This window comes from Zootoca vivipara, chromosome 11, assembly GCF_963506605.1.
Source record: "Zootoca vivipara chromosome 11, rZooViv1.1, whole genome shotgun sequence".
In the NCBI taxonomy this organism is placed as follows: domain Eukaryota; kingdom Metazoa; phylum Chordata; class Lepidosauria; order Squamata; family Lacertidae; genus Zootoca; species Zootoca vivipara.
The window spans coordinates 24,880,618-24,905,611 of NC_083286.1; the positions used below are offsets into that span (position 1 = coordinate 24,880,618).

The window sequence follows — 24,994 nt, forward strand, 5'->3', positions numbered from 1 at the left end:
CACCTCCCTGACGTCCTTCACGTGCTGCACTGGGTCGTTGGAATAAATAAGGATGTCATCCAGAAAGACCAAGCATTTCCTGAAGAGGAGGGACCCCAGGACGTGGTGCATGAAGGCCTGGAAGCATGCTGAGCCCCCTTGCAAACCGAAGGGCATCACCAGATATTCAAAAGAGCCCAGAGGCGTGAACATCGTGGTTTTCCATTCATCGCCTTCCCGGATCCTGATCAAGTTGTACGCCCCCCTCAGGTCTAGCTTGGTGAAAATCTTACCCCTGCGTGCCGCTGTCAGGAGATCATCCACTCTGGGCATGGGGAAAGCCACTGGCTCTGTCACCGAATTCAGCCGTCTAAAATCCACCACAAGACGGCGCTGTTGCGTGTCTTTCTTGTCCACCCAGAAGACTGGGCTGCCCCCTGCTGCCTTGCTTTCTCTTATGAACCCCCGCTTGAGGTTCTTGTCGATGAAAGCGCGCAGATCCTCCAGTTCCTGGTCTGACATGGCGTACAGCTTGGCTGGGGGTATAGTTGCCCCTGGCACCAGGTTGATCTGGCAGTCAAAAGGCCTGTGCGGGGGTAGGTGGTCGGACTCCGCTTCGCTGAAGACCTCCTGCAGGTCCCAGTACGGCTTGGGTATCGCCTCACCCCCTTTGACGTGCATGGTGGCCACCGTGGCTATCGGAGGCCCCTCCCCTGGTTGGTGCTGCATGCAATGTTCCAGGCAAAAGTCCGATCCAAAAGTGATGCATCTCTGGTGCCAACTGATGGAGGGGTCGTGGCGCGCCAGCCAGCTCATGCCCAAGACGATGGGGGGGTCTGAGATGGTGGTGACGTTGAATGCCAGTGTCTCTGAGTGCCTCCCCACCGTCATTCTAATGGGGGGGGTTTGATGAGTGATGGCCCCTCCCAGCAGCTCTCTGCCGTCAATGGTTGCCACGTGCAGAGGAAAATCCAGCTGCAGAAGCTGGATCTGGTGCTCTTCTGCAAAGTTTCTCGAGAAGAAGTTCGCTGACGCCCCACTGTCAATTAGGGCGAGGACTGTCAGGGGATAGCCATTTGGAAGCGTGAGCGTCACTTCTAGAACCACTCCTGCTCTGGGAGGGGTGGGCTGGCTCTGCTCCTCTCTGTGCGGGTGGGTGGGCTGGGGCTGTTGTCTGCTGACTGTGCCTGGCTGCCGCCCCTTGTCTCCTGCAGCCAGGCTTTCCCGTTTCCCTGCTGTGGTGCTGCTTCAGTGGGGGAGGGCACAACCGTTCCCGCCTTTCCTTGCCACTCCCTGCGATGTGGGCAGTCTCTGACGAGATGCTGGGGGGAGTTGCAGAGAAAGCAATTCCCACCCCTTCCCTCCTTGCGTCTTGGCGCCGCTGGGGTTTGAAAAGCCCGCGCGCGCGCGCTATCAATCTGCATGGGTTCCTGGTCCTGACTGGCCCCAGGCGTGGCTTGAAAGGGCTGTTGGGGGAGTGGCTTCTCCTGCGACCGTGGGAACCAAGCCCGCTTTGCGCGCGTTGCTTGCTTGTCGCTCCACCGGGATTCCTGTCTCACCCCCACCGCCAGAGCCGCTTTGCTCAGCTGATCCATATTACTGGGCTTTGGACCTCTCGAGAGCTCATCCTTCACCTCCTCATGCAACCCCAAGTAGAACGCCGCTTGCATTGGGGGGGACCCCAGTTCCCACCCCAATCTGTGCACCAGCATGGTGAATTTCGCCCAATACGCGCGAACTGTCATATTTCCTTGGCGTAAATTATGAAGTTCCTCCTTAGTCTGGTCCATATGACTATCGGACGAATACATCGTTTTCAAACCTTCTAGAAATAGTTTGACATTCTTCATGCAAGGATTCCTTGTTGCAATTAACGGTCTTAGCCACTCCCTGGCTGCCCCGGTAAGGTGCTCCACAATAAACGCTACTCTGTGCTCATCATCAGGGAACTCATCGTGGTGCAGCTCAAGAGCATACACAATCTCAGTCTCAAAGCCCTGAAATTCCTTCGGGTCTCCATTGAACTTGCTAACTAGGGTCCCAGCTCTCCTTTCTGGCATCACTTGGACTTGGGGTGCCCCTCCCGCCTTGTTTTTCTCTGCATCCAGCTTGTTTTGGAGGTCTACCGCCACCGCCCTTAATTGCTGCTCTTTTTCCTGAAGCTCTCTCACCTGTTCCGCAAGTTGTAGCCGGTCGTCCTGGACCTTCTTAGTCTCCTCTTTAGCTGCCTTCAATTCTCCCTGCGCCTGCAGCGACAGCTGCTGCAGTTCTAGCTGGGCTTGCTCAGCGATCTGCCGCCACTTCTCCGCCTCTGACACGCTCATCCCGGCAACTCCAAAGTAGCCCAAAAATGATTAGGAGGTTGCTGTCACGGTGGCCGGAGTGGACTACTTCAGAGTAACGACGCCACGCAGCTCTGCATTTTATTCTTTTATTGGTGCTGCGTATTTACAGTGCTCAAGTCATTGCTATTTACACGGAGTGATGTGGTCAGTCGGTTTCAGAACCTCCTAATGGCTTTTGGCGCGTCTTTCTCCAACACAAAAGCTTTGGCAGACCCATCCTCTTGCCCCTCCTCTTCCTGCGTAATTCTGGAGTTGGGGGGATGGGTCTTCCCCCCTTGCTTGCCCCTTCCTGTCCCACCTGGGACCCTGGCTCCACTACCTTGCCTGAGCCTCGGACACGACTTCCTGCTTCCCCACTGGAATCGGAACTCTCCCTGCTTTCCCCTTTGCTCGGGGACGGGCTTGAACTCAGGAGGGGAGGGACTTCGCGATATCCCCTGTCCCTCACAGGAACAATACCATTCTTCCCAAGGAAAGTAATAATAACCATGAGTAGAGACATATAGAGCATTGCACTTAAGTCACTACAAGCTAACACACACATTTACGCAGACAAAGAGACACACACACAAAAACATTTTATGTCCATCCCTACTACCACATGCTCATTTGGAATGTCATAGTGTGAAAGATCTCATACCTTTTGGTAGTCTTGTTGGTGGTGCATTTCTTGCCCAAGCATACAAAATATTAGATGTGTCCGTGCATGTTCCTCCATCACAGTCCCTGAAACAAACATACAGTGGGAAGTTTTTTATTTTGGCTTGAGCACCTCTCTCATTTTAGGAACATTAAGCAGTTAACATTATTCCCCACCACAAACACTACATTCAGGCTGAGAATGCCCTTTGTAATCATGCTTCTCACTGTGTTTTTAACTCCCTCTTATAAAATTTACACTACCTTTTGAGCCTGCTCCCTCCAGCATTTTACCAGCACTTATCTCTTTGGCAGTCAATATTGTATTCATTGCATGTACATCCTGCCTTTCATCCCTGGAACTTAAGGCAGTGTACATGGTCCCATTTTATCTCCACAACCACTATCTAAGGTAGGTTAGCCTGAGAGTTTGTATCCAGCCCAATATTATCCAGGGAGCTTCATGGAATTGGAATCTAGATCTCATACCTTGCAGAGTATTCCAACTGCTATACCATACTAGCTCACAGGCAAGCACACAGAATCTTCACACATAACTCTCTCTGTTTGTGCAACCTGCTGCTGTTTGATTAAGGGCTTGGACAGTATAGTCCAATACTGGTATTAAAAATGGAATGGAACAGCCACATATCAGATGTCCTCCTAAACCAGCCACTATCCTGGCTCCTGCCCAACACGCACAAAGGCTCATACTTGTACGTAACGAAAAGATATTTATTCAGGGAACTAACAGTATAGGGTCAGCAGCAGACAGAGTGCTCAGAAGTCACAATTCAGATGTTCAAGCAATGAAGATGTACCAACAAGTTTCCCCACACCTCCCACCAGCTTTTAAAGACAAGGCATGGAATGCTCAAATCACAATATTCGCTTGCCTTACACGAATACCAAGATTGCCTGTGAAGGTGGCATTTGATTCTAGGTGACAAGGCTACACTCTCCTGTTCAGTCACTGCCATCTCTGTTTCAGCCTCCTCCTCCGCTGATCAAAGCCCTTCCCAACCTGTACTGAGGCTCTCTGCTCTTCAGAAAGATCGGAGGGAAGAGCCAGCAACCCTGATACCCTTTCAAAGGGACTTGAGCTGGGGTGGAAAGGGGAGATCCCTCCTTCTCCAACTCAGGTTCTCACTATTCAGTCACGTCCTCCTCCTGAGTCCTAGTCTACCACCCCATGTCAAATGACAACAATGCAGAGGGCTCATGACAGCCAGTTAAGGAAGGTTGCTCTGTTCAGAAGCTCCCATACAAATGAGCATCTACTGTGGGTGGAACAGTTTCTCAGGCAGCTGAATGTTAAACTCTGTTGCAAACATGAAATTCCTTGGCTTAGAATTTTGTCATCCTGAAATTTTGTGCACACACACAGGGACTCGAGAACCATTACACTGGTTTTTGCACAGAAAATGGTCCTTGAAGCTTGTGTCTTAATTTAGATTGCAAAAGTCACCCGCAGAAGAAAAAGAAACAAAGAAAAACCCTCAGAGACTCTGTATTTTGACTTGAAGACTATGCAAGATTTATTATAATATGATATATGTTCCTGTATTCAAGTATAGTTCTTAATATTTAAACTAATCCCCACACTATGAAATATCTATCATTCCATGTGACATTTGCATCAATTATTCTCTTCTTCATATATACCATGGCATGATGTGCGTGGTTGAAGATCTATTTTTGACACATCAAGAATTTAGCCCTTAGAATCACAAGGTTAATTAGACTGAACATTGCTTCTTCCCGCTAGAAAAAGCTTGGCATTTCCCCTTGGGCTGACCATATAAAAGATAACTTTAATTTTGTCTCTTTTCAGTAAGTAATAAATACGTTCTTAGTTAGTGGGGGAAAGAGACTTAACTTTTTCAGCTATGTCAATAGCTGCTTCCAATATATTTATAGTGAAGTTCTTTGGAAAGAAATTTCCAAAATGAGTTATAATGCTATGCCTCCAAATAATGAAAGTAATTAACTTCTGTTCTAGCAATTCAATTTTTAAAATAAAAAACCTATCCACACGCAACATAGGAAGCGATTTTATACCAAGTCAAATCACTGGTTTATCAGGTTTAGTATTATCTAAATCAGTTAACCAACCAAACTGGATAATCACCATAGGATAAACCATGTTGTCATCATAAGTATTTTGAACCCTACATAATGCTGCCAGTCACATTGGGCTCACTTATACCATGCCCTGTCTGCAAAGAGAGGGATAATGGTAGGATTTTCCTTTAATGAGCTTTAGTGAAAAAGGCACTGTCGTAAGCTCAAATTGATCGGTTGGGGAGTGGGGAGGAGAAGAGAATTAGAACTACCTGTACATAAAGCTTATAACAGAGTGATGTGCAAAGTTTCTGGTGGAGAGGTAAATCAAGAGGGACTACTGGACTGGCATGGGGCTGCCTTTGAAAATCACCCAGAAACTTCAATTAGTGGAAAAAGCAACAGCAACAGTTTTAAACAGAGTGATATGGTTTTTTTGGTTGTTTTTTTGGAGCACATCACCCCACTACTATTTCAGCTTCAATAGCTGCTGGTGCATTTCTGGTCCCAATCTCAAGTGTTTTCCATTGCAACATATACCACTCACCTTGGTTTACATGTCAAAAGCAAGGAGTGATATAAAGGCAAGAAAATAAATAAATACTTCAAAGACATTTGTAGACCTATAAGCCTTAGGACCTGTGTAAAATGGCCATCTCCTCCCATAGGTCCTGCCCTGCTACAACTCCTCCCTCAGAAGCGGCTGAGATGCAGAAGTAGAATTTTCTTTGATACAGGGTGTCTAATAAAAATCTATTCAACATTGACATTTGTATGCAATCCCCCCCTACATTTTACAAATAATTTTTCTTGTGGTTTTTACTAATAGATATATTATAGGCTTACTTTACATTAGTATATGCATTTTTGCAAACATTATATGGCTGGAGAACTGTATTGCAGAATTCACAGATGTGTTAATTTTGAAGAATGGCTGTTTCTCTCTCTCTCTCTCTCTCTCTCTCTCTCTCTCTCTGTGTGTGTGTGTGTGTGAATGAGAAAGTGTGAATTAGGTAGAGTTGCATTTAAATGAGATTCAGTAATCACAGTCATTCATCAAATGTGTTTTTCATTTTTTCCACATAGGTAGAACGTCTACCGGTAGGAGAACTACAGTCGTACCTTGGGTTACGACCACCTCGGTTTGCGAACAGTTCGGGTTACGAACTGCGCAAACCCGGAAGTGTTTTCGCCCCGCGCGCGTTCGGTTTACGAACTATTCGGGTTACGAACTGCGATCCGGAACGGATCGCGTTCGTAACCCGAGGTATTACTGTACTATAGCAGCTTTTTCACACTTTTTCTTAGGAACATTCATAAAACACTAAAAAAGAAGCAGCACATTTTGGATCTCAATTTAACAGCAACAGACCTCCACAGATAAAATGAAAGGAGAAAACCTATCTGCAATTTCAAGGAAATGTTGCTGATGCAACTATCCTACTGTCATTTACAATAAGGAATAGAGTTATTCATTAATAAAATGCAGTTATTTCCTTGTCCAGTCATGTTTGGGTGAAGGAATAACATTAGAAAAATAGATCAGCTGGAAAGCTCATCTCAGAGCTACTGTCCCATGATACTGTAGACATGGACACAGTTATGTTCACCGTAAAGTCTTTCATTCAAATGCTTTTGGAAAGTTTTGGGATCCAGCCACATGGAAGAATCAACTCTGACCCTTCAGTAGTGTATGAAACAGACTTTAATCTTTAAAATCAGAGAGATTAAAGCTGTAACCCTGATTCAATTTACCTGGGAGCAAGTCTCATTGAATTCAACAGGGCTTACTACTGAGTAGACATGGCTAGGATTGTGCAAGTCTCTCCTTTTGTTTAGAGCAGATGCTTTCAAACTGTGAAGCAGACCAATCTTTGTATTCTGGGACTGAACAAAATGAATTTGAGTAATTTCATAGTAGTTTCCAGAGTGCTACCAGTAGTTGCTAGCATGGCTATAAATGTCTCATGTCCACTGGGGCAAAAGAGTGCACTATGTGAGAAGGGAGAGCTTGGCATAACCTTGGTGTAGTAGAAAACACATGGAGTGTGAAGGCAAGAGATAGGGAAGGGAAAGAGGTGGGGTGATTGCAACTGGCAAAAACTAATAGTAATTGTGAAGCCCAATTCAGTTTTCTACTGTGAATTAACAAATCCACTCCACTTCCCGGTGGGGAGGAGTTGCGGTGGACCGCGTAGTCACCCACTCTCCTTCGGGGGCAGGGACGTTGTTCCGCGCCGCCCAGGGGATCATTTGGACGGCCAATCGGCAGGCTGGGGGGGGGGACCCATTTAAACTGAGGTGCAAGCCGATAGGCTTTCTCTTGGCTCGCATTCTCAAATATGGACTGTGCACACAAGGATTCTTCTCTTACAATAAACCAGGAATCGAAGCTTTCCATGATGTGCAAATCACACAAACCTCTATGTTACAAATAAACCTATATGGAGGAAATATGTGAAACGGACAAAGCAAAAATCAAGGCTATGTGTGATCCAAGGTAAGTTTACCAATTACAAAATAGTAGGATTGTGTAAGAATATTTAAATGAGCACATGGATTCCAGTATAAAATTCAATTAAACATGAACTATTTTTCAGTAATAGATGAACAGAACACCTTTCCGATTTCATAACTCTTTGGGGCCAAGTTAGCATTTCTGGTTACTTGTTTTATAGACTGTCCTTTTCAAATATTAATGGCCCAATCAAAATTTAAAAGGTATTTCAGAGCTGCTTCTGATTTATTAATAGCAACATCTTATTGATGAGTATGAAGACGTAGAAATTTGCAACTTGCTTCCCATTATGAAGCACTGAGGTTATAGTTTTTATTGGGGGCTACAACCTTTCATCAGTTTGAACAGTAAATCAATCAACTAAGTTTTAGTGAATGAATCCATAGGGGAAAGTTTAAAATGTGTGAGGACAAATCGCAATCAACATCAACTTTACTATGGCTGTTTTTACTCTGGTGTACTATAGGAATATGCGTGGGGGTGGGGGGAAGGATCCAAATGGGCATTCTTCCTAGCAAAGAGTGGTAGTTTTGCTTTTTTAATTATACATTTTCATGTTTCCTTCAATTTATCAAAGAAGTCACAGATCAACTAGGCCTGGTTTGATACATCTGTTGATTAAATTCTGCAACCCAATTGCAGAAACGACAGAATGAACATTTTTGAAAACGCCATACCCACCATGCATTCATGAAGCCTTCTACACCCCCTCCCAACCATACGTCATTCCCTCCTGACACATGTAGCAAATTAAGCCAATGTCATGAAAACAACCCTGTGCTCCTTACCAGTAATCTTCATCTGAAGATGGATTGTTGCATCCAAAGAGCAGCATATGATGGACAGTGTCCATGCTAGCATGAGGTTTGAAGTCAACTGAAAAACAAAAGTGATACTTGTGTATGTCTTTTTTCTCAGTACATTTTATGGTTCTACATTAAGTTGAATGAGGACACTTATTTCATTCATACAACAGCAAATGGAAATGAGGACACTTATTTCATTCATACAACAGCAAATGGAAATACACTATAGGCTGCTGCGCTCCTTATGACGACACAGTAAGAATATAAATCAAAAATCACAGCAAGGATGAAGTGCTAATATCACAAGTTGTGTTTCAGCTCTCTCAATTTTACTTCTAAAACAGGCGAATATGCCTTATTGGCCATGATACTTCAAAAAAAATAGTTTTAAGTTTTTCTTATGTTTTTGTTACACACTAATTAAGATGTACATTTTAAAGAAATCATTATTGTGTTTTATTGCAGTTAAAATATACAACTATGATAACATACCAGAATACCCTACTCAAGTTCCTCCTCTCCAAACATTCACTGCTCCAAGAGATGGCAGTACTCATATGCAATTTTCATACAAAAGTAACTTTTCAGTAATGAGGCAAAAAGATTATATCAAAATAATATTTCAAAGGCAAAAAGGAAGCTAGTACCCTGTTTCTCATATTTTAAGACATACCCATAAAATAAGCCATAGCAGGATTTTTAAGCATTCAAGGAATATAAGCCATACCCCGAAAATAAGACATAGTGATAGGCGCAGCAGCAATGCTGGCCACGGCAGGAGGAGGAGGAAAAAAATAAGACATCCCTTGAAAATAAGCCATAGTGTGTGTTTTTGAGGAAAAAATAAATATAAGACATGTCTTATAATATGAGAAACACGGTAAGTCAAATAATGATTCCAAATTCTAAATGGAGGTATATTGGGGTTGAGAGTTAACATCATTTTCTTTCTTTCTCTGTGTGTGTTTTATAAAAGCAAACAAAATTTTAATGAACTTATCAATTTTAGAAACACCATGTAAGGCTCTGAGTTTGTGTGCAAGCATTTCCTTATAGGCTATGTACCAAACATTTTGATAAGAAAAAGTAATTGAAACACCATGCATATCCTTCCATTGTTTAGGGATTGTGAAGTACACTGCCATTAATAAATGTCCAGTTAGGCCTTTTTGGGGTCTCTACTTACATATTTATTCTAATATAAAAAGAAATTTAGGAGATAGAGTCGTGAGGTCCTGTGCAGGGACTGTTTAATAATTTTCTGGATCTTACTAAACAATGAAGTCCAAAAATGTGGATTAATATGTACATGTAACCAATATAATTAAATATAAAAGGGGAATAAGAAATACACAAAGACCTTTTAACAACTAATGTAAACAACATAACTCCAAGGAGTATGTTTTTAGTTTCTACTGTAGATGAAACTCAAGTCTCACAGATTATCCTCCCATCAAAAAAAGAGGAAAGAAGAGGGGAGGAGCAGATTTGAAGGTGGTAAACAAGAGTAGCTTTATCAATAGTTTTACTCTTCAGTGACAGAGAGCATTTTAAGTTTCTTTAACTAGGAAGCAGGAGGGCAGATTCTTCAGGTGTATCATTTTAATTCTAATGGCACAGTAGGAGCAGGACCACAGGAGATCTGGTATTTTACATTTTGAAGTTTAGCAGTACAAAGGAATATTCTGGAGGTGGGGGGAAGAAAGAAGATGAATACATTAATAGGGTAGACTCAATTCTATGATGACAGCTGGAGTTTTACAATCCACTGAAGATGCTACAAAATCATTTTCCAATTGCTCTCACTAACTGTGATGTTTACTGACAGCACTATAAGACCAAAAGACTTCAAAGGGTGGCAAAGAATGTAAAATATTAAAATGTATTTCATCCACACGAGAAATTATATATTAGCATTATGTGCAAGGACAATGTTGAGCCACTCCTGTCATAAGCTCCCTCAATTTTAGATTAGTCCATTACAGGGGTACATTTGTATTCCCATTGCCTTTTAAAAGACAATCTTCCAGACAGTATAATTTGATGGATTATTTTAATGCAAGTCAGATTTTCGGGGTGGCCGGGGGAGGGGCTGCCAGCAAGGGTGGGGGGGATAGGCAAGGGAAGTCCCACGGTGCAAGTGAAACTCACACACACCACTGGATTTCACCCTATATGTATTTATTTATCAGTGTTCTGCATATCTCCCAACGCAGTGAAATATAATGTAACTAATTCAGGGTCCTCTTAAACTACACCGAAACCTACTCACTAGTCTAGAAACCACTATACTGGTAAAAAAAAAAGTATTTTCATATGCATTTTCTAGCTACTAGGAAAGGATGCATTGTAAAATTGTGGAAGGGTGGGGTGGAGGAGCTGGAAATTTGGTTTCATGTCTTACAGAATAATTGAATTGTAGAGCTGTAGAGTTGGAAGGGATCCCAAGGGTCATCTAGTCCAACCCCCTGCAGTGCAGGACCCTCTACTAAAACATTCATGACAGGTGGCCATCCAACTCTGCTTAACAACTTCCAATGAAGGAGAGTCCACCACCTTCCGAGGGCGTCCATTCCACAGATGAACAGCTCTTACCATCAGAAAGTTCTTCCTGGTGTTTCGATGGAATCTCTTTTCTTGCAACTTGATGCCACAATGCTTTTTGCTTTGCCATTAAGATTGGCAAATCTTAAGGCTCACAGTACATTAATAGTTTAGTTATTTGTATACAGGCTACAAAATGGGACACTCTCTCTCTCTCTCTCTCTCTCTCTCTCTCTCTCTCTCTCTCTCTCTCTCTCTGATACAAAAGCTTGTCTACTTCCATTGATAAGGCAAACTCTTTCCAACTATTGTTCATTTATTTGAGTCCTATTTTTCTGCAAATCACACATTGCAGATCAGGCAACTTGAATCATTTTCACATGTTACAAAATTGGCCATATATCATTAACCACCAAAGGCATAAATGTATAAACACTTACTAACTTAGATGGGTTTTCCTCAAAAGGTAGTATCACCAAGCAATAAAGATTTCTATTGTAACAATCCTGCAGCTATGGAGTCAAGTAAAGCAATAAAAATGCAATATATCATCAAATTATTTCCATCCACTTTTCAGATTATAATAGGGCCTATCTTGTTTGTATGAAACTGTTTGACAAATGGTGGTTTACCATCAGTCAGTAAGGGGGGGGGGAACCACATTTATTTACTGGTTGGCCATATGCGTGAAAATAAGGGAAGGAGAATGACAGATAAATTTCCTGGCTGAGTGACTTGCTGTCAGACACATTCTTCTAAGTGTCGGTAGTATACCCTTTAGCTATCAGCGGAGTCCAATAGTAAAGAGCAGATTGTATCAAACCCTGCACAATACAGCAAATACTTCTCTTGCTTTGCTATTTGCCCATATAATCAAACATTTAAAAGACTAGATGGGAAAATATTAATTTTTCAGAAGCACAAAAGGGGACAAATTATCTCCCCGCTGCTCACCTCTATATATTTTACACATATTCAGTCTCATCGTGCAGCAGAAGAACTTTGAGGCGAAAGGTTAAATATTGTATTATGCTTTTTTTAAAAAAATCCTACCAAGGCGCTTACTTTGCTACTTACTGTAGATGTATGGCTATCTTCCAAGCTTGGAATGGACAGTATTACACATCTAATAAAATGGGCTCTAAGTGAAAGGCTGTACACTGGACAATCAGATGCTAGACATATTTTATTATGATTAGCAACTTCATTTATTTCTTTAGTAGATCCTGAACGAATTAGTAAGTATGTGAAGTTACAGCCTACCCGTAGCAACCAACAAAATGTATATGGTTAGCAAAATGTACGGACAAAATCCAGTGTCATACAAGTGGGACTTCTTGTGCAATGCTTGTGCAATGGGACTTCCTTGTCAACCCCACACGCTTCATAGGGCGAGCGAAGGGAAAGATAGAAAAAGAGAGCCCTGTTCGACTAGAGGTTCGTTCCAGTGCCAGGATGTGACTATTGGATGTTACACACTGGATTCAAAACATGTTGGAGATATCCAATTTCAATGGCACATACTGACATTCTGGTGCATCCTTTGGGTGCTTTTATTTCAGTTTTTGCTTTGTTGGGAAATCACCCTCTCTTTAGATAACTTTTCATGTCTAATCGTCAAGCTAATAAAGTAATACCTTCTAAGGTTAACCGGAAAGTTTTATATCTTATACACCACTCAAAAGACTTATGCATTCACATACTCAAAGCTTAATGCCTGCTTATACGAGGAAAGTCTACTACATAAAGTCTACTACTACTCTCCCTCTCCCTCTCCCTCTCTCTCTCTCTCTCTCTCTCTCTGTGTCTGTGTGTGTGAGGAATGAAGTAACTTTGGTCCAGCTCAGTTTTCCTTCTGATGAGACATTGTTGGACAGAAGCAATCTATACATTGTTTATGATTCAACAAGCATGAGAGCATTTAAAATAGTTTTTTTCTATTTTAAAATTATATTAATAAGCAACATACATTTAACCTGATCATAAATACATTTACTAAGAAATAAATCCCATTAATTTTAATAGGCTTACTTTTTACTAAGTGTGCGTGGGATTGTAACTCTAGTCGTTTCCAAGCACAATTCAAAGTGTTGGTGCTGACCTTTAAAGCCCTAAACGGCCTCGGCCCAGTACCGAGGGCCTTCTGGGGGTTCCCTCACTGCGAGAAGCAAAGCTACAGGGAACCAGGCAGAGGGCCTTCTCGGTAGTGGCACCCACCCTGTGGAATGCCCTCCCACCAGATGTCAAAGAGAACAACTACCAGACTTTTAGAAGACATCTGAAGGCAGCCCTGTTTAGGGAAGTTTTTTTAATGTTTAATAGATTGTTATATTTTAATATTCTGTTGGAAGCCGCCCAGAATGGCTGGGGAAACCCAGCCAGATGGGCGGGGTATAAATAAATTGTTGTTGATGATGATGATGATGATGTTGTCATTTTTTAAAAAAAAACACGAATGCCTTAAAAAACACAGGGTTATTTGGGAGAGATTTTGCGCTGCAACACCGAAGGGCCTATTCTACTGTGACTTCTGGTTTGGACCAAATGGCATGAAAAATATAGAGAGTCCCACCATTGTACAACCTGAAATTTCTTACTGCCAGCATTCTCTATATATTTGCAAGTAACTATTTACTATGATATGAATGTTTTGTATTTTTCTTTTCTCTCTAACTAAATTCTTCAGTAATTTTAATTTGTAATGTTCAGATAGTTCACTCCTTACAAAAGATGTTAAGAGCAGTAGTTGTCCTCAAGGACCCATTTGCTTAGCCCTAACTAGATCTTAATAGGAGTGTTTCCAGCCTATAAATAACCCCAAAGAACAATACTGTACAATGTATTTCATGCCGATTTTGTCTTTATAAATAGTAGTTCACAGAACAGTAGACATATCATAAATTAAACACAGTATATACCCTAAAGAATAATTGCTGCAGTGTTTTAATTAACAGAAACTCTAAACACACAATTGCTTAAATACTTGGATAGAATAAATTATCTTACAAGATCCAAGTAATAAAAAAAATCAACTGGCACAGATTGGCGCAGAAGTCCCATATTATGTGCTATGAGATAACTGCTTCTGTGTCATGAAAATAATGATTAAAATCAGACCATTAAAGACTCCAAGGGGCCTAAAGCAGCCACGCACAGCTGCTACTCACTATATCTCTACATAAAGTACTATTTTGGAATTCCATCCTTCCAACTGGAAATGGAATTGCTAATTCCTCCCCATATCAGGATCAAGCATGGTTGGATAATATTAAGTCATCCCTAATAAAGACACAGGAAAACTGTCTTTACTCACAGGAAACTGCCTATTATTATTATTATTATTATTATTATTTGAATTTTTATACCACCCTATACCCAGGGGTCTCAGGGATCTACATGAGTCTTATCCAGGAAAGAAGCCAAATGGAAATAGTTTTGGATACAAGCATAATCCCAAGATCAATTCTGTAAAGGTGGTAGCCCTAGCATAAACTACAGCTGGGAACTGCTGGGATTTGCCATCCTGATGTGTTCAGCAGCACCTTGGACAAAGACAAGATGAAGAGACAGATCTTTCTCCTCTTATTTCACAGACAATGCACTGCATGTTGGCCAATATAGCTGACGCTTTTAAATAAAAAGGGGAAAGTTTGGTAAGCGGATTGGAGTGTTGGACAAGGGAAGGGCTGGAAATTCTTAAATCAAAGCCAGAAAATAATTCAGAACCTTTTATAGCCTGCTTATTCCTTGCAATGAGCTTCATGAGCCTCAAAGGTAATTTCCAGACGCATGCCCACTACATTTTGCTGGCATCTCTAATTTTCTTTAATCCTTCAGTGTCTTACTATAGGAACTCAAACTGAAACTTTGATTTATAAAGCATAAATTCTAAAGGCTGCCTATAACCTAAATTACGCTCTTCAGAGCCCCCATACCAGAACACGGTAATATAATTACTAAATATCACACCAAATAAAGATGTCTCAATACCATGTCGGCTGAAAGTAGAGATGTCATGTCCTTTGAAAATTGCACTCTCCTTACCTTAACTCAGCCTTTTCCAACCTGGTGTCCTTCAGATGTTTTGGGACTACAGAGCCTATCATCTCTACCTAATGGCCATGCTGGCTGGGGATCATGGGAGATGTAGTCCCCATGTTCTAGGGGGCACCAGGTTGGGGAAGGCTACCTTAAGCCAATGGCAATATGACAGTGATACAATGATAGTGGTTTCCTAATCGCATTTTCAACGCATATGGAAAAAGCCAAACCTTTATCACTCATCAGCTACCTAATACATATACACACAGTTAAAATGTGTTAAGAGCTAACCAATCTCTTTGAAAACAAGTGACGATTTTCTAGGTTCTATCATTTCATTGTAAATTTCCATTCTACTATTTACACTTACTAGTGAAGGTAACTGTTGGCAAGCAGAATGGAATAAAAAATGAACATTAAGGAGCAAACACGCTAAACAGATGGTGCTTACTTCAGCGGCCTACTTACTTAAATTAAACATTGATATAGTGTTGTGGTAGGGCCTGTCATTTACCTGTCATCTCATCCACGCCTCAACATAAAGCAAGTATATTTTGCAAACAGGTAAGATCTTACTGTACCTAGCGCTTATTGTAAGTGCAAAGAGATTTACAGCCCGTACCAGCAGGTAAATAAACAGCTTGTGCAATGGAGTGGAATTAAGTATCCAGCCACAGACAGAAAGCCAATACTTTACAAATGGGAGCGCTACAGCCCAGCTGCCAGAGGCATCTACATGAAGCTCCTTAAGTACTATTACTCACGAGTCTCTCCAGATACAGTTTGTTATCCCCACCTTAAGTGGTTCCCTCTAGTTTTGCTTCTGCATTAGACATGATGAATGCATTACAGGAATTCTGATGGGGGGGGAATTAAGCTACAGGGGAAGCAACACAAGCCTTTCACCAATTCTTTCCATGATTTTCTGACACTCAGGTGGTACTCACCTACATAGGCTTCCTCCTCCACTGGTAAACGGACAGACATGCAAAGGTAGGTATCAGACTGGAATGACACAACAGGGGGAAAAACATTAGGCATATTTCCTCCCCAAAAAGTCAAAAATTGCTAATTTCACAAACAGTTCACCTTCCATATATGTATATATTTATTGCAACAGGTGACCTTGAAAACAGCTAAAATAACTTTTAGAATAAAAGTATGCCTGTATGATAAACTAATGATAAACTAGCTATAACATACTTTTTACTTCTATATTAGATCGTATATCAGATGGTCAGTATTTCTTGAGGGTATGCATTTCTGGCTAGGATCAGAATTTACACAAAGTAAATCAACTATATTAATCAGAAAATGGCTAAAATAGGTAAGCTGGGTCCTCAATGCTCTTCTACATGTTCTTTGATGCCAGGAGCATATTGGTGAGTCAGCTACTGAGGAATTAATACACACACTCAACAACAGCTTCGAGGCTAAGAGACAAATGTACACCCTGCAGTAGTCATTTTGTGCTATAGCTGTACTCTGGGGCTATTGCAATGGAACACAGGAACTGTATCCTCTAGTGGCAAGCAAATCAAGGATACTATACAGCATGTTCTGATATTATTATGTGGGCTGCTGGGGACAGGGGGCAACAGAGAAGTACATTAAAAGTGAATAATTAACAAGGAAGTTCCTCATGTAAGCATTTCCCTGGAAATGAAAGGGAGCAAGACAGCCATGCTGGATTTTGCCCCAAATGCACTTCTAAGCCCTTGCTAAATCTCTCTACAGATATGCACTTGGATAATACCGGAGGGGTGGGGGGGAATAATCAAATCAATATTACTTCAAGGTAGAGGACATATTCCCAAGTCACACATCATACCCCTTGTTCTCATACAATATTAAACATAATTAAGTAGTTCACTCTGGGTATAGAGAATACCAAGAATGGAAATCCATAACTGTGTCTGTATGCTCCTCACTTCAATTAGCATTAATGAAAGTTAATCAAGAGAATGTTTCCCTTAGAAGTAAGCAATGGAAAGTCAGCTGAGTAAAACTAGACACACATTTGTAATCGTCTTCAGTGCAAATTGGAACATGATAACCCTGTACAGACATCAGTTACTTCACAAGTCCCAGCAGTCACACAATGCCGTGAAATGCAAGAAGTGTAAGGCCAGCATGACCCATATTTTACGAGTGCCTGTGCTAATTTCGTGGCTGCAAGTTGCGACTGTTTCAAAAGCCAAAGCTTTTTAAGAGACACTGGAGCTGAAGTCCACAATTCAAAGTTAAATCTTAAGTATATTATTTGGAGATGCCTTTTTTTAAAGAAGACACAAAATAATTGAATTCCAGCCATATGTATTTGCCCTTCCAAAATTTTGCAGAAATATTCAAGATGAAGCAAAAGACTACAGTTTGTATAGGTCATCCTATATACAATACAAGACATTTTTTGGTAACTCGGGAACTACTGGTATATCTGTGAAAGAGAATAAATCAGAGAAGATTTTCCCTTAAACCTTTGGCCCTCCAGGTATTGCTGAACTATAACTCCCCTCATCTGTGCTTGCTAAGGCTGGTGGGAGTTGTAGCTTAGCAACATGGGGAGGGCCAAAGGATTTCAATGCCTCCCCAAAATGAAGTTCTTATTTGGTCTGCAGGTTCCGGTTCTACATTCTGATACTGTATTACCACAGTCAGCAAGCTTATCTTCTACATATGTTACAACTTTGCCTCTTTCCCTTGCACCATAATGTCAAGTCCCCATGGACTGCAAGAATTAAAAAGTTTTGAACAAAGTGGGAAATGTGCAAGAGTATTTGTGAGGGACAGGGGATATCGCGAAGTCCCTCCCCTCCTGAGTTCAAGCCAATCACCGAGCACAGGGGAAAGCAGAGAGAGTTCAGATTCCAGTGGGGAAGCAGGAAGTCGTGTCCGAGGCTCAGGCAAGGTAGAGGAGCCAGGGTCCCAGGTGGGACAGGAAGGGGCGAATAAGGGAGGGAGACCCATCCCCCCAACGCCAGAACTACGCAGAAAGAGGAGGGGAAAGAGGATGGGTCTGCCAAAGCTTTTGTGTTGGAGAAAGACGCGCCAAAAGCCATTAGGAGGTTCTGAAACCGACTGATCACACCACTCCGTGTAAATAGCAATGACTTTAGCACTGTAAATACGCAGCACCAATAAAAGAATAAAATGCAGAGCTGCGTAGCGTCGTTACTCTGAAGTAGTCCACTCCGGCCACTGTGACAGCATTGTTATTATTAGCAGCAGGAGAAGCAGCAGAAGCAGCAAGATACACTTGCCATTCCCCCCCCCAGAAATTTAACATATTAAACGAGTTTCCTAAAATTTATTTGCCACCAGTGATGGACAATCTGGATACAATGACAAATCATAGTTCATTGTTATGAGACCAATCACAGTGAGCTTGGGAACCACAGCCCTCTCCCCCTCTAGTGAGAGTTTTGAACTCCTAAGGAAGAGTTTGGAAGCTTCTGCTGCTGTTTTAAACTAACCACAGTGAAATGTTATGTCTGAACCCAGACTGACAGTGATAAGTCTTGTGGCTGGTTGAAATAAGCCAACTTTAAACCATAGTTTACGAAGTTCCCTTGTTTTCTACTCTATCTATGTTTAAGATTAATCACAGACTAGGCAGGGATGGGATGCAACAATAGACAGTCATTAACTGGTAACTTCCAATCTCTTCCTTGTGACTGCATTGGACAAGGCAAGGAGAAGGAAAAACACACAAACCTTAGGCACATGCGTGTATCTATAACCCAATGTTTATCATTACATTCAAACTGCCTCACTGATTAAACAAAAAGACACTTATGGTGGACTTTGAGATTTGCTTAAATGACTAGCACTAAAATGAAACATATTATATATGCCCTCTAACACCTTGCTGGTCTCCACTGTGCCTCATTTCCAAAGGAAACACAAACCCTAAGTAAGTGCCAGGAAACCTGGAATCTCATATCGCTCAGAGATTGGGGTGGTGTGTAGCACTATTTCCCCCTCAAAACAAAAAACCACAACAAGACATCAAAAGAAGATATTAAAATTTCCATTCTCTAGATTTGCAGAGGATTCTGAAGCAAGTTATAAATCCCCAAATAATGGGATAATTTCCTAATAATACAGGGCACTCTTATTCTGCCAACTTCGTCACTTCAAAGTAAATAATTCACACAGAGAAAGAACTTTAATGATTGTACAAAGACCCATTGCTCTTTATCTTTCAAGCTGTCAGTGTTTGATAGTCATCTACACTAATGGCTATACTCCTATTAATAAACAAAAATAGACGAGCACTGAAAATGTCAATTGCTCTGCAATCTTCTGTCATTATTTCATATATTAGTCTGCAAGCAAACATATGCAAGCTCAGGCATTAATGGTTTGGCAGCACTTGCAAACACACAAAGTGAACCACCTTATTCTTTAACACACTTGCCTGATGAGTTTCTAAATACTTTCCAAACACTGAAAGAAAATAATGACCTACTTAAGTTACCTTTCTCCTACTTTCTTTCCCAAGTATTCAGTGTGAAAGTGTTGTTCATTCCTTTTTTCCCATACCAAATACATTAACACTAATGAAAAGATTAAACCTTTGCAAGTTCAAAGCTTCTAGTCTTATGGTTGCTTATGCATGTGAAAGCTGATAAGTTTGCAATATTTTTTTTTTATTTAAAAAGGTCATCATGGAGGCTTGGAGCTCTGGATTCAAACTTGCCCATGCAAAATATCATTACATTGATCTTTGGTCAATGAGAGGTTACAGGTTTGGAGACAAAGAAGCTTAATTTGGGATTTCTGTGGCTTAGCAGAAGTAGGAAGCATTTATCCTGTACAGATTTATCCTGTCACTTACAGTCTGCAGCCAGTCGAGTCTGCTTTTTTTCCGTAAGTCCTGAATAGCAAGTCACGCTTATGAACAATTTAAATGACAGCAGCCATTTTCATGTACTGCCTCCATATAAATTAAATAGTTATGAAAGGATTCATTTTCCAGTGATGCATGTTCTTCTGTTATTCACCATCCCATTTCCTTGATATCACTTTGAGTAGCTCTGTACAGAGGGTAAAAGATAGCCTCTGTATTATACATTTGAGCAAGATTCAAAATGTAAAATGCAAATGCCGAGCTTTGAACAGCAAAGATCTGAAGCACAATTAGCGATAGGAGGTTGATGCAAGAATATATTTTTTCCATTCTTACCAGTAAGCATTACTTAAGGCTGCCCTTGTTCTTTACAATATCACAGGCCTTTATGTAACAAGCCCATTGTTCTAATTAGCCAACCCAGATGAAGAATTTTTCAAGGACTGATTTTTGCACATATGCCATCTGTATTCATACTACAATGAACCCTGCCAACAGTGCTTAGAATTATTCCAGATGAATGCTACATTATTTCACGCTGTAGTGCAAGTATTTTTTTGCCCGCACATAGAGAGCTCTGCTATTCTCAAACAATTTACACATGGTAGATTCCTGGAAGTCTTATTTTGTTCCTTTAGAATAATTAACCAATCAAATGCCATTACCAAAGACAGCCTGAAGATGATAGCAGGTAGGGAAAAACCTCCACGACAGGATGCTGCTTCTTTTTATTAAAAAGGGGCGTGTAAACTACGACAGCCATGTGGTGCTGAGAATGTCTATACACTACAAAGGTTTTCACACAAATTAATCCTGAAAGAAAGTGTTTACCATACCAAACTTTAGGACATACATGTGTTAGGAATCAGGTTATACTGATTTCTGAACAAAAGAATAGGAGAGTTACTTAGAGCACCACATGCACAGGTGAGAGGAAAGTGTTAAACCTATTGCCTTCCCACAGATGCTTCTCAGCGGCTGTTTTTCTCCACTCCTGCAATAAGAAAGTTGATGTGGGTTTTAATCTGTTTTTTGTCTACTGCTATTTTAACTTTTCAGAAGCTGCAGTTCAAGTCATTGGCCCAGTTCAGATATCACATTCCAAAACATGGTCTAAAGGACTGAACACAAGCTAAGGGTTTGCACATTCTCCTTTGTTTGCTGGCTTAATTTAGCAATAATTTGTTCCTAAATTGGAGAAGGTAAACTAGAGTAAGGGCTGGTTTGGAGGATCAGAAACATGACATTTAAACTGTGCTATTACAATCCACTCCAAGCATGTGAGCATGTTGCAAACTATTCAAGAATGAGAACACCTTTATGAAAAAGCTCCCATTATTTTACTTCTCTTATTGTGCAAGATGGTCACAATGATGGGTGATATCACGTGAAATTAATGGAAACTCATTGAAATGAGCTGCACACACAGTTTTTGCACAAGCGTAAGAGTCTCGAATGGAGCTTATTCTAAGCCTCTGAGGCTGCCACTATGGACACATGAACAAATCAGTGCCAGTAAAGCAGAACATACATACGAACTAGAGCTAAATTACAGTCTTCCCAAGCTGCTGTTCCATGGTACAAAACTTTTTGACTTTATACCCTGGTGGCTAGGCTCCCCAGCTGCTATACTATAGATACTTTCAGTTGCACAGCACATGGATTTTTCTACACCTGCAGATTCCAAGTATTTGTGTGGCTTAATTTCCGGAAAAGGTTATTTACAGAATATTTTTACTCAAGTCCTACTTGAAGCTTTCTTTCTCTACAGCCAAAAAAATGAAACAGATGGTTCCAATCATAAGTTCCAGGAAATGCTCCCCAATAGCTAAATCACTTGTTTCAGCTTCTATTTGTGCAAGTGCTATCTGCAACAATGAGTCATCTCATCGGCTGCAAAACATCCTATTCTTGTAATGCTTCTGAAGCTCTTAACGCTGCTACTAATTTCATGACTGGCAGTTCTATCTAAACATTATTTAATCTCTTTTTAGCAGGGACTCTGAAATCTCTGAAAGCTTCTTGCCCATCTCCATGATGACTAGGAAAACATATGCAAAGTAAGAGAAATTATGTACATGTAATTGCCATTGTGTTTACACAATTTAGCTTTTCTAAGTATTTTGGGTTTTTTTAAAATCATCTTCACAGTGAATTTTCATTAAAAAAATGCATAATCTTATATAGGCCTTTCTGGGTTAGCAATTAAATGGTTATTAGGTTCCAAGACTGACTGATTGATGTTTGCCAACACTGTAGAGAAGAGATTCAAGGATTTGGGGTTGAGTGCCTAATAAGTTTAGGGTAGAGAAGCACCTGAAACTGCATCTCTGAAAGAAGAGAGCTATTTAAACGGCCTGACCTGGTAAGCAAAAACACAGCCAAGTGTCTCTTGTGGTACCTTAAAGACCAACATATTTATTATGGCATGAGCTTTACCAAAGCCTATTTCACTAGATCCCTAACATATTAGTCTCAATTGCAGATTATATATGATCAGGTGTCATTAATCTAGGGTGAGGCATCAAGGTCCTTCACTAATACACATTCCCTGTCTAGACTTCTAGAACATTCTTCAGTTGTTCTACACTTGTGTAAAAATCTGATAGGATACCACAAAGAAGAATCTGCATCAACTTGACATTGGTCCAATTCTAACAAGTCTTCACTGGAGAATTCATATTAATATTCCCTCAAAAAAGTCACCGATTCTTTACAGATTCTGTTTAGTGAGAATCACAGGAAAGCATTTATTCCACAGTGTCTTCACATATGGTCATCTGAGAAGCCAACAAGTATTCTAAGCAACAGCGAGAACAAGCAGGACAATCCAGCTCTCCATGGACTCTTAACTCAGGGTCATTCTGAAGTCATCACAAGACAGATGTACTGATTGTGAATCTCCACCTGTTAATAAAGTGGCATGACTGCCTTTGTTCCTATTACTACAAGCAAAGCTATAAGCTGATCTACATACGGACTTCTGTTCTCACCTGCTTAGGAGTTACCCCCGGCATGCGAATGTCCAATGCAAAATCTGATAAACTTAGAGGAACCAACTGCCTGTTGCTGCCCAGGCACTCATTAGAATGTGACTTGGCAGAGTCCTTATACCTAAAATCAAGAAGAAATATTAAATATGTACATTTTATTTAAATGCATTTCACAACTTGTATAACTCATGCAGGTGCTCCAATAACTTTTGCTGCGGCTAGAATAATTTGAGAAATCCATGTGTGGATTATATAAAACTGTTTGAAATATTAAGAGTGATGAAACAAGTTCTTTGATATGTTTGATATGTTTCAGCCAACTAAGCATCCAAACTAACATGCCAATTCACACATGTATCCAAGGAAGGCTCAGAAATGGGGTCTGCAGGGCTGCCCCCACTTCACAACAAGACTACCAAGAAGTTACTTCATGGGAAACACTTCTTGATTGCTTCAGTTAGTTGCAACATGCAAACTATGGAATGCATTAATAGATGGGGAAATCCTTAATATGCAAATATACAGCAGAACTCTCAACAGAAAGTTGAATAAGCCTGGGGGGGGGGAAACTTCCTGCATTTCTCTTCTTGAACTGTGATTGAAAACAATCGTCTAATGACACATATTTGCATTTTTTGTATGGATACCAAAGCAGCTATGGGAAATTTTGTTCCCCATTATTTGTACAGGAAGAGAATTCAGAAAAAATATCTCCTGTAAAATATAGGGTGGGGGAACCCTAGATATGCTTGCTAGTTTCAGGACAGCTAGATATAAGCAGCCTTTGATGCAATGTGAATACTAAATATATCCATGGATAAATATTTGATGTGGCCAATTATGGGGACTATGCTGTACATACAACCATATTGTCTTGTGAGCAAATAAAGCAGACTTCCGCTTAAGAAGGTATCCAGAAATGCAAGGAGACATCTTCCAGAAGGCTAATCAAACAATTGATAAGTTACCTGATGCACTTTAAAAAGAGATTTCAAAGGAGGAATGACTAATAGGAAGGACATTATATATATAAAAGTTACTTACTTACTACAGAGCCTGTCAAGCTCGCATTGAATTTAGATTAAAAAGTTACTGCAAAACAGTATAAGAATGATGATGTAATGCACTGAATATTTCAGTATTAACCAAAGCAATCATAATCACATTTTTTTTAAAAAAATAAGCCAGTTCTATTTTTAGAATGTTTTTGTTTACTTTGCTGGAAGCTTCACTTTTAAAGCCACAACACAAATCAAGGAAAAGCACACGGCAACACTAAGCAGCGCATACTGATAAACAACCCACCTCTTAAAGACAGAAAGTGGGCTTCTGAAAGCCAAACAGCTGTTTTGAAAAATAAGGAACAATATTAGCAGGTTGTTAACGAGGCCAGCCATGTTCACCCTGCTGTTTCTGACCCGATTAAGGAAGCAGGTAAAGGGCAGTGCAGCTCTGTCGGCTATGATCCTGACAATTAGGCAGCAGCACTGCTATCAGTTTGCTACTTCATTATGATGTTCTCCACAGGCATCCTACAGCTTTTGACAGACCATCTGTCCTGGAAGGTGGTGTGGTCTAAATCAGTAAGGTGAGATGATACTGTGCTTTCTTCATTGGAAGTGGGGGTGGAGGGGGAAATAGGAAAGGGGGGAGGGCAGGGGAGAGAGTCTTTCCTTTGCTATGTCCAGTGACAGAGCAGAAGCAGAATTCACAGCCGTGGTGCTTTATTCCAGTCTACTGTAAAATCTCCATCAAAAAAAAAAAAATCAATCCATTCCACAGTGCAAGAGACTTCAAGTGGCACTGCAGAAACCCATGTCAATCTTCATTCAGGACCTGCAAAAATAGAAACAGATAATGGGTGACTAACACATTACAGCATTAGTTCTCAGCAAACACTTGCTAAAGCTTTTTCGCACATTAAGAGTTTCACAAACTCTATCTCAACTCAGAAAAGGTATTGTAAACTTTGTTGACCCTCTCCCCTCCACCCATCCTCACAACTCCATGCAACAATTCTCACAAGTATGGTACATATTCTTTGTAACATGAACTGTGAATTCTAGAGGTGATCCTATCAAAAGTAGTTTATCAAACTCCCTAATGCCTTCAAGTGACAGGACTTAAAAAGCTTAAGTGCATTTAGCCATTACCTAGCTTTTTCTTCCTCTACTTCAGAGAAGGCAGTATTCAGTGCTGAGTATCATACACAA

General features: G+C 40.8%; 1 protein-coding gene across 7 annotated transcripts in view; it reads right to left on the reverse strand.

The window, feature by feature from the left end:
* Positions 1-24,994, reverse strand: part of PAM (peptidylglycine alpha-amidating monooxygenase) — a 131,289-nt gene that overhangs the window by 60,644 nt on the left and 45,651 nt on the right. For all 7 annotated transcript variants that reach the window (XM_035100121.2, XM_035100120.2, XM_035100122.2 and 4 more), the window contains exons 2-6: positions 24,087-24,617; positions 22,782-22,902; positions 15,884-15,941; positions 8,334-8,421; positions 2,965-3,050 (exon numbers count right to left, since the gene is read on the reverse strand). In XM_035100121.2, the coding sequence (XP_034956012.2) occupies positions 2,965-3,050; positions 8,334-8,421; positions 15,884-15,941; positions 22,782-22,902; positions 24,087-24,178 (445 nt within the window). In that variant the 5' untranslated portion in view covers positions 24,179-24,617. The remainder of the gene's footprint in view (positions 1-2,964; positions 3,051-8,333; positions 8,422-15,883; positions 15,942-22,781; positions 22,903-24,086; positions 24,618-24,994) is intronic.